The 12,963-nt window shown below is 44.7% G+C and overlaps 1 protein-coding gene across 2 annotated transcripts in view; it reads left to right on the forward strand.

Annotated features, from left to right (window-relative positions):
• Window positions 1–6,814: 6,814 nt before the first annotated feature.
• HMGA2 (high mobility group AT-hook 2) overlaps window positions 6,815–12,963 on the forward strand; it is a 119,638-nt gene continuing 113,489 nt past the window's right edge. For both annotated transcript variants that reach the window (XM_074572642.1, XM_074572641.1), the window contains exons 1-2: window positions 6,815–6,925; window positions 9,571–9,657. In XM_074572642.1, the coding sequence (XP_074428743.1) occupies window positions 6,815–6,925; window positions 9,571–9,657 (198 nt within the window). The remainder of the gene's footprint in view (window positions 6,926–9,570; window positions 9,658–12,963) is intronic.

Genomic DNA, 12,963 nt, shown 5'->3' on the forward strand with positions numbered 1-12,963 from the left:
TTTTAGCATTTTTATAACAACCTTTCAGGAGATTAATGCAAACCATTTAAGCAAATATATAAATACATTTACCAAGAGGCAGGCTCATTGTGTGACAACGATGACCTGAGAACTTTGTGACGCATCCCCACAGCTCAGTCTGAGCTGAAGGGGTAGTCAATACGTCGCTGCTCCTTCCTTCCACGGATTGCTGTCGCACCTGCTTTGCAGGCAGCTCTGTTACTCTGCCCACTCCCTCGCTTTGTCCGAAGGGATCGCTGGGAGAGAGAAACAGCCACCACAGCAGTATCAGAGATGAAGGAAGAGTGAGCCAGCTCCTTTCCCCTTTCTCAAAATACCCAGCTGTATCCAAGTTTCTGCCAAATCCGTTTTTGCTCAACATCCCAGCACCCTGAGCTGGGCTCTACAGCTCACCTCCACATCTGGGAGGCTGTGAACATCTTCGCCATGTCCTTGGACAGGGAAATGTCAAGCCTCTGTAGATACCTATAGGCATATGCAGTTGCCCACCATTCTGCATATAACTGTGTTCTGCATTTGCATAAAATGCCATGCAGGAATTGAAACCTGCTTGTCATTAATCAAGGGCTTTAGTGAGCCAGAGCTTTTCACTGAGGTTTGTGCTGAGCCTGGGCTTCAACATTTTCACACTTGCAAACTGCGCTTAAAAAAAACCCTGACTGCTGTCATCTGTCTGATAAATAGTTGTTTAAAAGTATAACAAATGCAAAACAACACTTCCTTGTTTTAGTTAGTGTTGGACGTGGATGTGGGAGAAGGATAGAGTGGGGCTTTTTAGAAGTATTAGTCTTACTCAGCAGGGGTGAAACACCCATTTCACCAGCCTGTTTCATAACTGCTTCCTAAAGCGCACACAAACAAGTGGGACTGATTCTTCCAACTCTGCTCATTTGAAATAGAACTTTACTCCATCAGAAATCAGCTCGAGTCTTCATGGTGCTGCTCTGCACAAATAAGGCTTTACTTGTTAGCATTAAAAAAGGCAAAACTGATGGTGAACAAGAATCTCCAGCCATAAACTAAAGAACTAGATCTGCATTAAGAAATTAAAAACAAAACACAAAGTTTCCATAAGGGAAAGGGCGAATTTTGTTTTGAATTAATGAATGTATGAATCAGTGAAAAGACACTACCAGACAACTGGCTCTTCCTCCACACATCTTCAAGTCCAGAGCTAGTGAGAACTAATGAGCAGAGGCAGTCCTACAGAGGTGACAGGAACACCAGTTTGCTGAGATGAAGTCTACTGAGTATTTCATACAGAAATACAAAAAGTACTCTCTGGACTGAAAGGATTGTAAGAAAAATCTCATTATGACGGGTGACAGCCTAGGTGCATAGCTGTTGAGGTGCAGCGGATGCGTGGTTTGGCCCGTAAGGTGGCTATGTTGCATTTTTAGGCTGTTTTTAGGTTGGAGAATTGTTACCAAAATAATCCCACATGGGCTGATTCCACTGCAGCTGCACCAGGGTTAGCAACAATGGGAGCCTTAGTATAGACAGCTTTCGGCTCCAGCAGCCGTTTTCAGCGCTGTATCAGTTAACCCTGCTCTGAGGAGGGTTAATTGACACAGTGCTGCAAATGGCTGACGAGATGAAAACTCATATATTATGACTCCCAACATCCCTAACAATTGTGCAGCTGCATTCATATTAGCAATGGTGGGAATTTGGAGGAGGGAAGAAAATTCCCCAGTGCAGACAAGGCCTGAGAGTGAGCCTTAATGTTCTTTTCTGGGTCTTGTTTGTCAGACGCAGTCATGCTTCCCTAAAGCATTCTCCCAGCCATCTGCAGATTGCTGATTATGAAGCAGCAGCCGCTGTTGGTTCCACCAGTTGGATGAAAAGAAATGAGTGGAAGAGTGGAACCCTGGCCCATCTGATAGGTGCACTCAAGGTTCCTGTGCCTGCTCTTCTCCTTCTCTCTCTCATATCCCCAGAGACCAGAGGCAGTCCATTCAAAAGGAAGCAGAGAAAACAAAAGTTAACTTTTCCCACAAATATAGACAATATTTGCAAAATGTACTTCTCCTGGGAGGATTGGTTTTCTAGAAACAGAGTATCAGGATTCCCAGCTCCTTGAGTACCCATTGTAGCCTTTGACCACGTAAATATCTTTGGCTGCTCTGGTTGGCTACAAAAGCGAAATACTCAACCGCTATATGACCCTCATATAGCACTAGTAGGCCAACACTGTTCGTCTAAGGAGCTCTCTGAGGCAGTGTAGAGCTGTGGGCTCCTTGAAGAACTGAGGAAACGAGCAGAAAAAATCTAATTTTTACCATCAGCTCTCCCATCCCTGGCCAGAGACCTCTTTCAAAGTCAAACTGTTGCTGGTCCTCCTGAGCTAGGGCCTTAAACTTGCCTTATGACTATCCCTTTCGAGTAGCTTGCACTCCATGAGAACCAGGGTGGAGAAAACAGGACGGAGCAGCCTGAGTCTTTGTGCTCTTACATGCATGGTGAGCAGGCACTGTAAAGTCGGTGACACACTGCCTGTCACACAGACTGCACTGCAGACCTTGAAGGAAACGTAGCAGCTTGGGAAAAAGAAATGTTCTCTCCTGATGTAGTGCACTGCCAGTTGAAAGCATCTGAGCTCCCAGACTTCCACAGGTGGGAGTTAGTTATAGTTAGGACGGATTATGTTAGGTTGCTATCTATAGGTGACATCTCCCCATGACGGGGCACAGCATGAACCTGTTGATCTACATGGTGTGGTTCTTCTGCATCCACAGGCTTTTGAGAAAGGAGGTAGATGAAGAAGTGAGCAGGGGAAGGGGGGTTCCTTGTTGCTATTTATAATCTCAAAGGCCTATTTAGCCTCTAATTTTCTGTCTTTCTAAAAGATACTTTGCTGCAACCTGGAGTTCTGTGTTCTAGTGCAAAATATTATTGCTGCTGTTAGACTACACAATTTAAAAAGATCCCCTCTGGGAAGAGAGGCCAATTAACCCTTTACAAGCCATCACACTGACTACAGAATAACAAATGGCCTCTTTATAAGCGTTACGGGTTAGGTAGCAAAATCTCCATCCTATTTTTCATTCTTTTCTTCTTATCTTGTAGGAAGTTCCTTTAACCTCTTTGGAAATATCCTGAGTTTGTAGGCTCATGGAGAGTGGAAACCAGGCCTTATTTTGTGTTTATGAATTTCCTACCCTATAATGAATGCTTCCAGAAAAAAAAAAAAAAAGAAAGCACTGATAAGTAATACTTCTGTTGATAGACCAAAGCTTAAAGCTCAGACCAAAGCTGGTGGAAAGTAGGTCACCTCTACTCAAGTAACTTTGCAGTATTCTCTGCAATTAATTATAGAATTATATTCACTGGTGTTTGGACGGGATGGAGCAATAACCCATACTGTCAGACGATGGACTGGAACAGTGGAAGGAACAGTTACCACATCTCTTTTGGGAAGGAATCTGGAACAAAACCAAGAGCTGTTTATGGCTTCTCAGCTTCCACCAGACATTTGAGGAAGTCGAGCTTTCTGGGTTCTGGATGTCGTGTTGCTTACCTGTGTTAAGGTACTCTGGACATAAATGATGGCAGAACAAGTTTTTGGATTAGTCCAGACAGGTTTGTATCCCCAAAGCTGCCATCAGGAATATCATACTGGTTTATAATCAAAGACCTTTTAGTTGAAGAGGGAATCAAGACAGTTTCAAATAAATTAAAGACCCGTAGTCACTTAGATCTCTGATGCTAATTGTTGTTATGATAGTGAACCTGTAATCAGACATCCCTAGAAAGACCCAAACTCTGTTGTACTGGGCACAGTGCGAGAGCCAAGACCTTCCTTGTCCGGAACAGCTTTCAGTCAGTTTAGGGACATTGCTCCTGTGTGGAGATTATTTGCTTAGGGCTGTATGTAAAAAAATCTTTGGACTATGGTATTGTTACTAGAACTCCTCAAGGGAAGACTAATGGAACTATTAATAGCCCATATAGGATGAATCTTTGGAGACGTCCGTTTTGGAGCTACAGGCTTTTAGCAATTGCATGTAGCACTTTCTTTCAGAGAAATGGATACATGAACATGCTTCAAAGAGATTAATGGATGTTATAAAAGTTATTTGCTGCTGTGCTTTAAACTATAGACTTTACAATCTCCATTTGGAATCCTGAACTCATACAGCAGCTTAATCTTTTGATGTACAAAATGGATGTAGGGCCCTGTGGATTTCTTCATGGTGTGATGGGAACTGAATATTTTACAAAGTATAGTGGGGACTACAAGACTTTTCTGATAGCTGTGAGATTTAACAGGTGGACTGTGTCCATCGCCCATAGCTGGTTGCTTTTGGGGATGGGAGGGAAGCAGGCTTTGGGACGCTTGTGATTGGATTAAGAACACTTTGGGAATATTTGCAGCCTTAAGAAGTGTTCTAGGATTACTCTTCCTTTAGCCCATCTGTCTGCAGTGTACTTTTCCTATTCCACAGAAAATAACTCAGCTGTCTCCTCAGCAGTCCTTGCTCGTCAATGATTGCATATGTTTGATCGGAGTAACTTTTTGCCTGATTATGTTTATTTATTTATCTATAGACAGCTACGAATTTATAAGGTACAGATACAACTGGATGTATAGCCAGTGCAAGAAGTGTTGCTGCGGTATCTCTGCCCTCTTCAGCATTGTATGTGATAATGTAACATTTTATTTCCTTCTGAAGGCTCTCTTGTGTTTGTTGACCCTTGAGCAGGGGAGGAAGGATGTGAGGAGACAAGTTATAGGGGTGGCTCATTCTCAGCCAAAGTTCAAGACCCTGATGGAGGTGCAGGACTGTGGGAAATGCCAAAGCCGCACATGGAGCCCAGGTGTCAGTGTTTCCTTTGGGGGACACACAGACATGAGGGTCCTCCCTGGCCTTTGCAGCCATCTCCTTGTGCCACAGTGAAGGGGCACCTACGCACGGTTTGCACGGGGGAGACACCAGAGGAGGGAGAGGGGGCCTACAGCGAAGATGGGGAGGGACTCTTTATCAGGGAGTGTAGTGATAGGACAAGCGGTAAGGGTTTTAAACTGAAAAAGAGGGAAGACTTAGATTAGATATTAGGAATAAATTCTTTACTGTGATGGTGGTGAGACACAGGGAAGTTGTGGATGCCCCATCCCTGGAAGTGTTCGAGGCCAGGCTGGATGAGGTTTTGAGCAGCCTGGTCTAGTGGGAGGCGTCCCTGCCCATGGCAGGGGGGTTGGAACTAGATGATTTTTAAGGTCCCTTCTAACCCGAACCATTCTAGGACTCTAAGGCCGCGTGGGACACCCTGCTGAAGGAGTTTGGGCGGATTTGTAGACGGCAGCCCCGCCGCGCTCATGGGGACAATGTCGGGGCAGGGCTCTTCAGCAGAGGTCGTTCCCGTTCCCCGTCCCGTCAGGAGAACTCCGACCAGCTGCCGGCTCGCACCCCCCGCACCTCGCCCAGCCGCCCGCCCTTCCCGCCGGCGCCGAGCCCGCCGCCGCCCGCGCCGCAACGCCAGCGCCCTCCCCGCCGGCGGAGGGGCCGCGCTCCCGGCGCTGCCCGCGGCCGCAGCGCGGGTGGCGCCCGGCGGGCCCGTCCCAGGGGCGTCCCGCCCGCTACCGGCCCCGCCGCCTTTGTTCCGCTGGCCGGCGGGGCGCCCACGTGCAGCGGCGGCAGCGCTCCCGCGCACCCGTCCGCAGGGTTTCGGGGGGGGGGGGGGAAACGACGCGGGGGGGACGGACACGGCGACACCCCCCCCATCCTCCGCGGCGCTGCGCAGGGGCGGCCGCAGTTCGGCGGGAGTCCGTCCTGGCCCTTTAAACCTGCGGCGGCGGCGGGGCCGGGCCGGTGCGGGGACACGTGAGGCGGTCGCGGCGTGCTCCGCCGCCGCTGCCCCGGCCGCCGTGTGCTCCGCCGCCGCCGCTGCCCCGGCCGCCGGGCTGCTCATGTTGTATCTGGCCGGCCGCCAGCCCAGCCCCGATCGCTGGGTTTTTCGGTTTTTCGCTCTGCCTCCTTTTTTTTTTTTTGCACAGCCCCCTCCTGGTTTTTCCACCCACGGGTAAAGGTGGTTTTTCTTTTCTTTTTTCCTTTTTTTTTTTTTTTAAACCCTCATCCTAGTTTAGTCCGTGGGCAGGACTCGCATAATAATATTTCCAGTCCCAGCAGCTCGCATCACAGACACGAACCCAGGACCGCCCCCCCCCTTTTTTTTTTCTAACTTCCCAATCTCCCAAATCGTTTTATTATTATTATTTTTTAAATGATCGCTCTTTTTGCCCGCTGCTCCCGCTGCTGCCGAAATCCCCGTCTTCCCAGGGTGCATGCTTCTGGCAAGACCGTGCAGTGTTCTCAGTCCATTTTCAGTGTGTCTTATCTTAATTTGTCCTGATCCGATCTAAGCGCGATAGCCACCACTTGCTTTCAATTTGTAGGATTTTTTCCCCTTCTTGGTTTGCTCCGACTACCCTCGGAGTATTTCCCTCTCTCCTTGCATTTCCAGGGTTGCAATTTACTCTGCCTTTTCTTCTTTTTTTTTGTTTTCTTTTTTTTTTTACCTCCCCTCTTTTGAATTGCTTCATGTTACTAACCATTCCTAAATTGTAAGAGAGAGATTCATTCCCCCTCCTTCTTCCACCACCACCAGCACCACTACCACCATCACCTCCTCCTCCTCCTCCTCCCCTTCTCTTCTCCTTTTTGGCAGCACCAGGACGTCCGGTGTGGTGGTGGCAGCGAGCAGCAAAAGCAGCAAGAGCTCGTTTTTGATTTCCCCCCCTTCCAAGGTGCTTTGGAGAGACTGGTTTTAAAGCTGAGCAGCAGAAGTCACGATGAGTGCACAAGGTGAGGGACCCGGTCAGCCTTCCACTGCTGCCCAGGAGCAACCTGCAACCGCAGAGCCTCAGAAGAGAGGACGAGGCAGACCCAGGAAGCAACCACAAGTCAGTACCGTATAGATAAACGTAGAGCCGCAGATCTATAGCGTTATAGGCATGTACATGTACGTATTATGCTGCAAACGAAGGAGTCCTGGAGTACGGGGGGGGAGGGGGGGCTTTGTTGTGTGCTGCTTCCCGGCCAGGCGGTGCCGAGGAGATGGCGAGGGGCTTCTCCGGGCGCCCCGGAGGGGGGACCCCGGTCCCCGGGAGCGGCGGGGGTGCTGCCTGCCGATGGCTGAGCCGCCGAGCCTCCTCGGGACTTCCACTATTGTGCTAGGAGAGAGCTGGGGCTTTGCAATGTAAATGGGGAACATGGAGCAGCGCGGCTCCGACCAACCAGCGCTCGCTGGGTCATTTCGAGCTGATTTTGAAATTGCGAAAGCCAGGAGCGGGGGAACGGGGCTACTCCTGTCTCCCTCCTCTCCCAGCACTTCCAATGTCTCAATCTCTGTGTGCGTGTGTGTGTGCGTGTGTGTGCGTGTGTCGGGTCCCACCGGGGGCTGCTGCCGCCTCCGATCTTGACCAGCCCAGCCCCTGACTGCCCCTGGATCCTGGGGTTGGGGGAGAGGAAGGTGTCTAGAAAGTCGCATCGGTTTTTTCGCTTTTCTTTTCTTTCTTTTTTTTTCCCCTCCCTTGGCGCTCCCCCCCCCCACCCCCCCCACCTCCTCCCTCACCCCCGTCATCGCATTGCAGAGAGGTGCCCCCGTTGCCGATGGAGGTGGGGGGAGGTAGCCGGAGGGGGCTTGCCTTGCATTTGCAACACCTTTTGCCTTCGCTCCGGCTCTTTCCCAGGCAGGTCGAGGCGAGGTGGGGGGGGGACGGGACTGTTCCTGGGACCCGGCTCCTTCCCACCAGCACCCACAGCCTCCTCCCGGGCCCCGAAAGGGACGCTCCGGGTTCCTGTTTTTGACTTCCAAGACCTGAATCTGCGCTAAGGTTGCTAGATGGGTGCATTATTCCCACCCCCCCCAACCCCCCTTTTCCCTTCCCTTCCTCTCCCCAAGTGCCATTGTCGCATCGCCTGGAAATGCCGGGCAGCCCTCGGCCCCCGCAGCCCCTCCGCCGGCGCGGCCGAAGGGGGGGGATCTTCCCCGCGGATCCCACCGATGAATCCCGCAGCTCGGCGCGGGCAGCGCGGGGTTGTTCGCAGCCCTTTTTCCATGCCTCCCTCGGAAAGTCAGGGCTGGGGAAGCACGGGGCTGCCTATGGAGCTGCGTTTTAAAGCCAGCTTCCGCGGGCTTTAAAAATGTTGGCTCCATTCATTTCGCATCAGCCCGCTGCCACGGGAGGTTGCGAGGGGCTCCCAAAAGCCGGGAGGCAGCTGAACAGCAGAGCCCCGAGCCGAGGCGGGGGAGGGAAACCCGTCTGCTTTGCTCCTTCCCTCCCCCCCCCCGCCCCGATGTGCTCCTGCACATTGCACGGAAAGTGCTTTTTTGGAGAGCCATAAAAGCGGAGCCCTTCGGTTTTCCCGCTCTGCCCTCAGTGACACTTCTTTCTCCGGGGCTCGACCCTCGGGCTGCCCTCGCCCAGCCCCAGCAGCCGGCATCAGACCTGCCAGCTTGCTGCAAATTGTTTTTTTTTCCCTTTTTTTTTTCTCCCCCCCCGCCCCCCCAGCGTTTGAATGTATGGAAGGGAAAGAAAAGCGCGTCTCCTTCAACGTGTTCAGCCCAGATGTGCTGGTCACTGAGCGCTGGGGCAGTTTGGGGGAGTCCCCTCTCCAGCCTCCCCTGAACCTACCCGGGAATTAAAAGAGCTCTGAAGGGTTTTAAGCTGGTTTAAGTTAACAAACTGCGTTTAATTGGTTTTACCACATCCTGTAAGCTGAATGAAATGTATAATATTTAAGGCTAGAAGAGTTTTATAGTATTTATGATTCACTGAATAAATATTTGTAATCCAAACTCTTAGTAATTCATACCCATTTTTAAGGTCTCGGTTATTTATTGTCAGGCAGAGGAGCTAGTTAAGAAAATTGCTAAAATAATCAGTGTTCCTGTCGAGTCATTTTAGAGTTGGGTTTTTGTTTCGGGTATTTTCTTTCGTCGAGGTTTTTTGGCTTGTTAGTGTTCTATTTCAAGAAACTTTTACATTTGCATTCTAATACAAATCAGTTATGTTTAGAATAGGTGTGAAGATAATGCAGAACAACAGAAGAAAATTCCCCCAAAATATTTGTGCCTTTGAGAAAGAAAATAGTCCAAGATTACTTTACAGTTTTCCCGTACTTAACTTTTTTTTCCCAAAAAAAGTTTGTGCTAGAAACTGCATATGATGATTGTATCTTGCTATAATGAAATGCAATTGAAATTAAATGGGTAACTATTATTTTTTGAGTAATCATTCTTATATGAGGGAAATCATAGCCATCTTCTTTTAAAAACGTGTTTTCTACTATAATTTACATGCTAGAATATGCAAGCTTTTCAAAGTTTTTTTGTGCGATTACAAGGGAAGCTAAATCTATTGTGCAAAATATATTTCTTTTCTGTACCTCGAGTTGTTTAATTTTTCATATTGCATTTTAAATATTCTGTTATTTATACTGTTAATTCATATGTTTTAAGTAACTTCTTAGCTGTAGTTTATCCTTCAGAACTTCTGTGTTAGTTGTAGCCTCTTGCCACAATAGCATGTTTTCCTGTATTTAGGAACCAACTGGTGAACCATCTCCTAAAAGACCAAGAGGAAGACCCAAAGGAAGCAAAAACAAGAGTCCCTCTAAAGCAGCTCAGAAGGTGAGATTATTAAAGAGAGAGAGTTCTTAATGCTGTTTTTTCATCAACTGGTGGCAAAAAACATCCAGTCATTTAGGCTGTGAACTGAGGGGTCGGAACCCTTTTAATAATGGAAGCTACATAAAGCATATATTTTTCATTTTTAAGATTAGAATTAACAAGCTACATGAAGGTACAGAACCTATAAGGGCAGCTTGCTTTTTGAGTAGTGTACAGATCAGTGAAATAACATGATGTGTTTGATATATTTACTGGGATCTCCTGTATCAAGTAAGGAAATCAATATTAAGGATATAATTTTCTCGATTAAGATTTTTGAAAGAGGAAGATGAATTTCTTGCTCACAGACCAAATCTGTATATTAAAACTAAGTGTTTTGTCAAACATAAGTTAATTAGAAGTAAATCCAATTATGTGTTGATGGAAATAAGTGCATATATTGAAATTTACAGCTTTAAAATGTGATGGTAAAGTAAACTGTGAGTTACAGTAAAAGCCTCCTATATCTTGTTTAGTAATCAGTTTCAAAGACACTTTTACTTGAAGTGCTATTAGTCTTCTGAACCGCTACTACTGCTTGGTGATGGGAGAAAACTTTTATTCTGGTGGTTCTGAGTGCCTTTAGCTATGGGAGAAGCTCCCTGAAGTCATTGCATTTTGTGCGTGGACTTTACATCACAAATACAACGTGAAAATTGGACTTAATTTTATGTGGATAGGGGGAAGCTCAGCATTAGAAAAGTGTGCTATGAAGGCAAATAATACCTTTCTGTAGGAATTATTTTAGTGAAGGCAAATAGTTGTGTATAGGTTTGAAAATAAATACAGGAGTTTTGTTTATGTTGATGGTTAGTTAGCAGTTAGTTTGCAGTTAGTGCTAATTTACAGGTACTAAATTGGAAACAAAAGCTTACAAAATCTGGTAGTGAACTGCAGTGCTTAAGTGTATCAGTATCTTTTAAGCAGATCTGTGACAAAATGTGTGTGGAAGATATTTGTGGCCTCATCTAATTATGTTTCATTTTTCAATATGCCTTTGGTACTGACCATGTTAAATTTGATAGTTTTCAGTGTTATAAATTGCTATAGCAACTACTGATAAATATTAAATTATTAGGGGGTGACTATGTTTTCATGTCTGCTTTGTTATAAGTGTTTTCAACATTTATTTGAGGGACGTTTTCCAACTCTCTTTAAATTTAAAATTGTTTTTTACTTTCTGAGCTGGAAAAAAGAAGTTTATTCTGTCAATAAGTTCATGAATTAGTGAAAAAATGCTTTACAGGTTAGAGTATTAAAAATATATCAAAGCCGCTCTGCAACCTGGTGAGCTTAAAATGTTGATTTTTTTCTTTATATAGTAAAAGTGTTCCTCAGATTCACTTTAAAATAGTTTAAATTTCACTCTTCAAAAGGGAGAGAGCAGTTTTTTATTAGTCTAGCAAGTCCAAATGTGAGCTTTAGTATTTTAAATATTACTCTTAGGAGTGTTGGCTTTCCTAGGAGAAATATTTGTAATAAGATTAAATTTTAAGTAATTCATAGAAATGTGTTTTAAAAAGATATTTCTAGAAGAAATATTAACATTATTTCATTTATATGAGCGATTTGAAAATCAGTATAAAGGGAAAATAAAACATTCATATATATGTAGGTATATCAAATCAAGAACTTTCCAGATTATTCTGGTGCATATGGTTGGTTTTTTTTAATCTAATTTACGAACTGAGCAATTTCATTGTAACGTTTTGATTTTCAGAGTGCATCAAGTTACTGCTCTAATTAAAGCAAACCCTTTTGGGTGTTGATAACATAAAAAATTGACCAAAGACCACATGTCTTTTTATCATTAAAAAAAAATACCTTTGAGGGGTATGTAATTACAAGTCCTGTTTGTTTCCAGGTTTATAGATAAAATATATAAATGTTTGATAAATCCTCTAAAACATAAAACACGCAGCTTTACTGGAAGAAAGTCACTGAGATCACATTTCAAATAAATATTTTAGCTCTTTTTCCAAATTGATAATTAACCCTCTCTAAAATGGTTCAGCTTCTCACCAGGCATCTCAAAGTATCTTTTTATGTAATATTAATTCCGATAGTTTTCCTACCAGTAATATGAATGGAAAGGTTTTGGCGCTGTAAGAAAGCTTCATTTGGTGGTGAGGTGTCACCTCTTAAAAAGAGTGAGCTATATGTTTGATTTTCTGGTAAACATATTTACGCATACATATGCATACATATATTTATTTAAGGCTTTCTACAGCCTGTCTCAGCTCTCAGAAAGAGAGCTGGCTAACTTAGCTTAAGCCCCTCTACATGTGAACTTGGGTACTATACACGCCACTGGAAATTGCTGGAATTTCTAAAGAATAGTGTGTGGCCTGTGTTTTTCAAAGGGAGCTCATTGAAATGTATTAGAGTGTTCACAACATGTAAGATAAACGTCGGCCAGGAGAACCCACCGAGCAGCCATGAGAAGGCACTCATGATTAATTGATTGGGTGTTCTCTTGCAAACCATTACCCATCACAATTAAAAATGTATTGCACAAACTGGCAGCGAGTTAAAAATACTCCAGAACTGGGACTTTGTTTTGCTATACCTCAAAAAGGAAATGCCCTTAAATCAGTTGAGGGAAAATTTGCCCTGGAATCATGGTTGTGTTGTGTATTTAAAATTTCTTGGTTCATGGGATTATTTTATTTTATTTTATTTTATTTTATTTTATTTTATTTTATTTTATTTTATTTTATTTTATTTTATTTTATTTTATTTTATTTTATTTTATTTTATTTTTAGCTTTCAGAGCTTGTGTTTGGTCTTAGTGAACTGGCCTTGGGGCATCTGAAAACAAACTGTGCTTGTTAGGAAATTACCAATGTGAAACTTGACAATGCATACAGAATGTTGCAAGACCAATTGGACAGCTAATAATGTGGCAATTACTCTAATTTTAGGTAATATGCATGTTTTTAAAAGCCTTGCATATCACACATGCCTAACTTGTTGTAAACTGGACACAAAAGGTAAACTGCGTTTTGTGGAAAACCAAACCGTTTCTCAACTGCATAATTTTCACAAACAGAAGGAACACAACATGTCAGCAGATGAGAAAAGATACACACGAAAAGACTCTTAATTACCTTGTCCTTGAGTCCCCACAATTAGGCTGTTACTGAAGGTTGCGTCTTTAAACAAGTCATTCTGTTATTCATTTAAAATATTTGTAAAAAATTAGCAAAAAAGTGAAGATTTTATTTTTTTTTTTTCTAAAGAACGACTAGTTTTGCGGGAAGATCC

The sequence above is a fragment of the Larus michahellis genome, chromosome 1, assembly GCF_964199755.1.
Source record: "Larus michahellis chromosome 1, bLarMic1.1, whole genome shotgun sequence".
NCBI lineage: Eukaryota > Metazoa > Chordata > Aves > Charadriiformes > Laridae > Larus > Larus michahellis.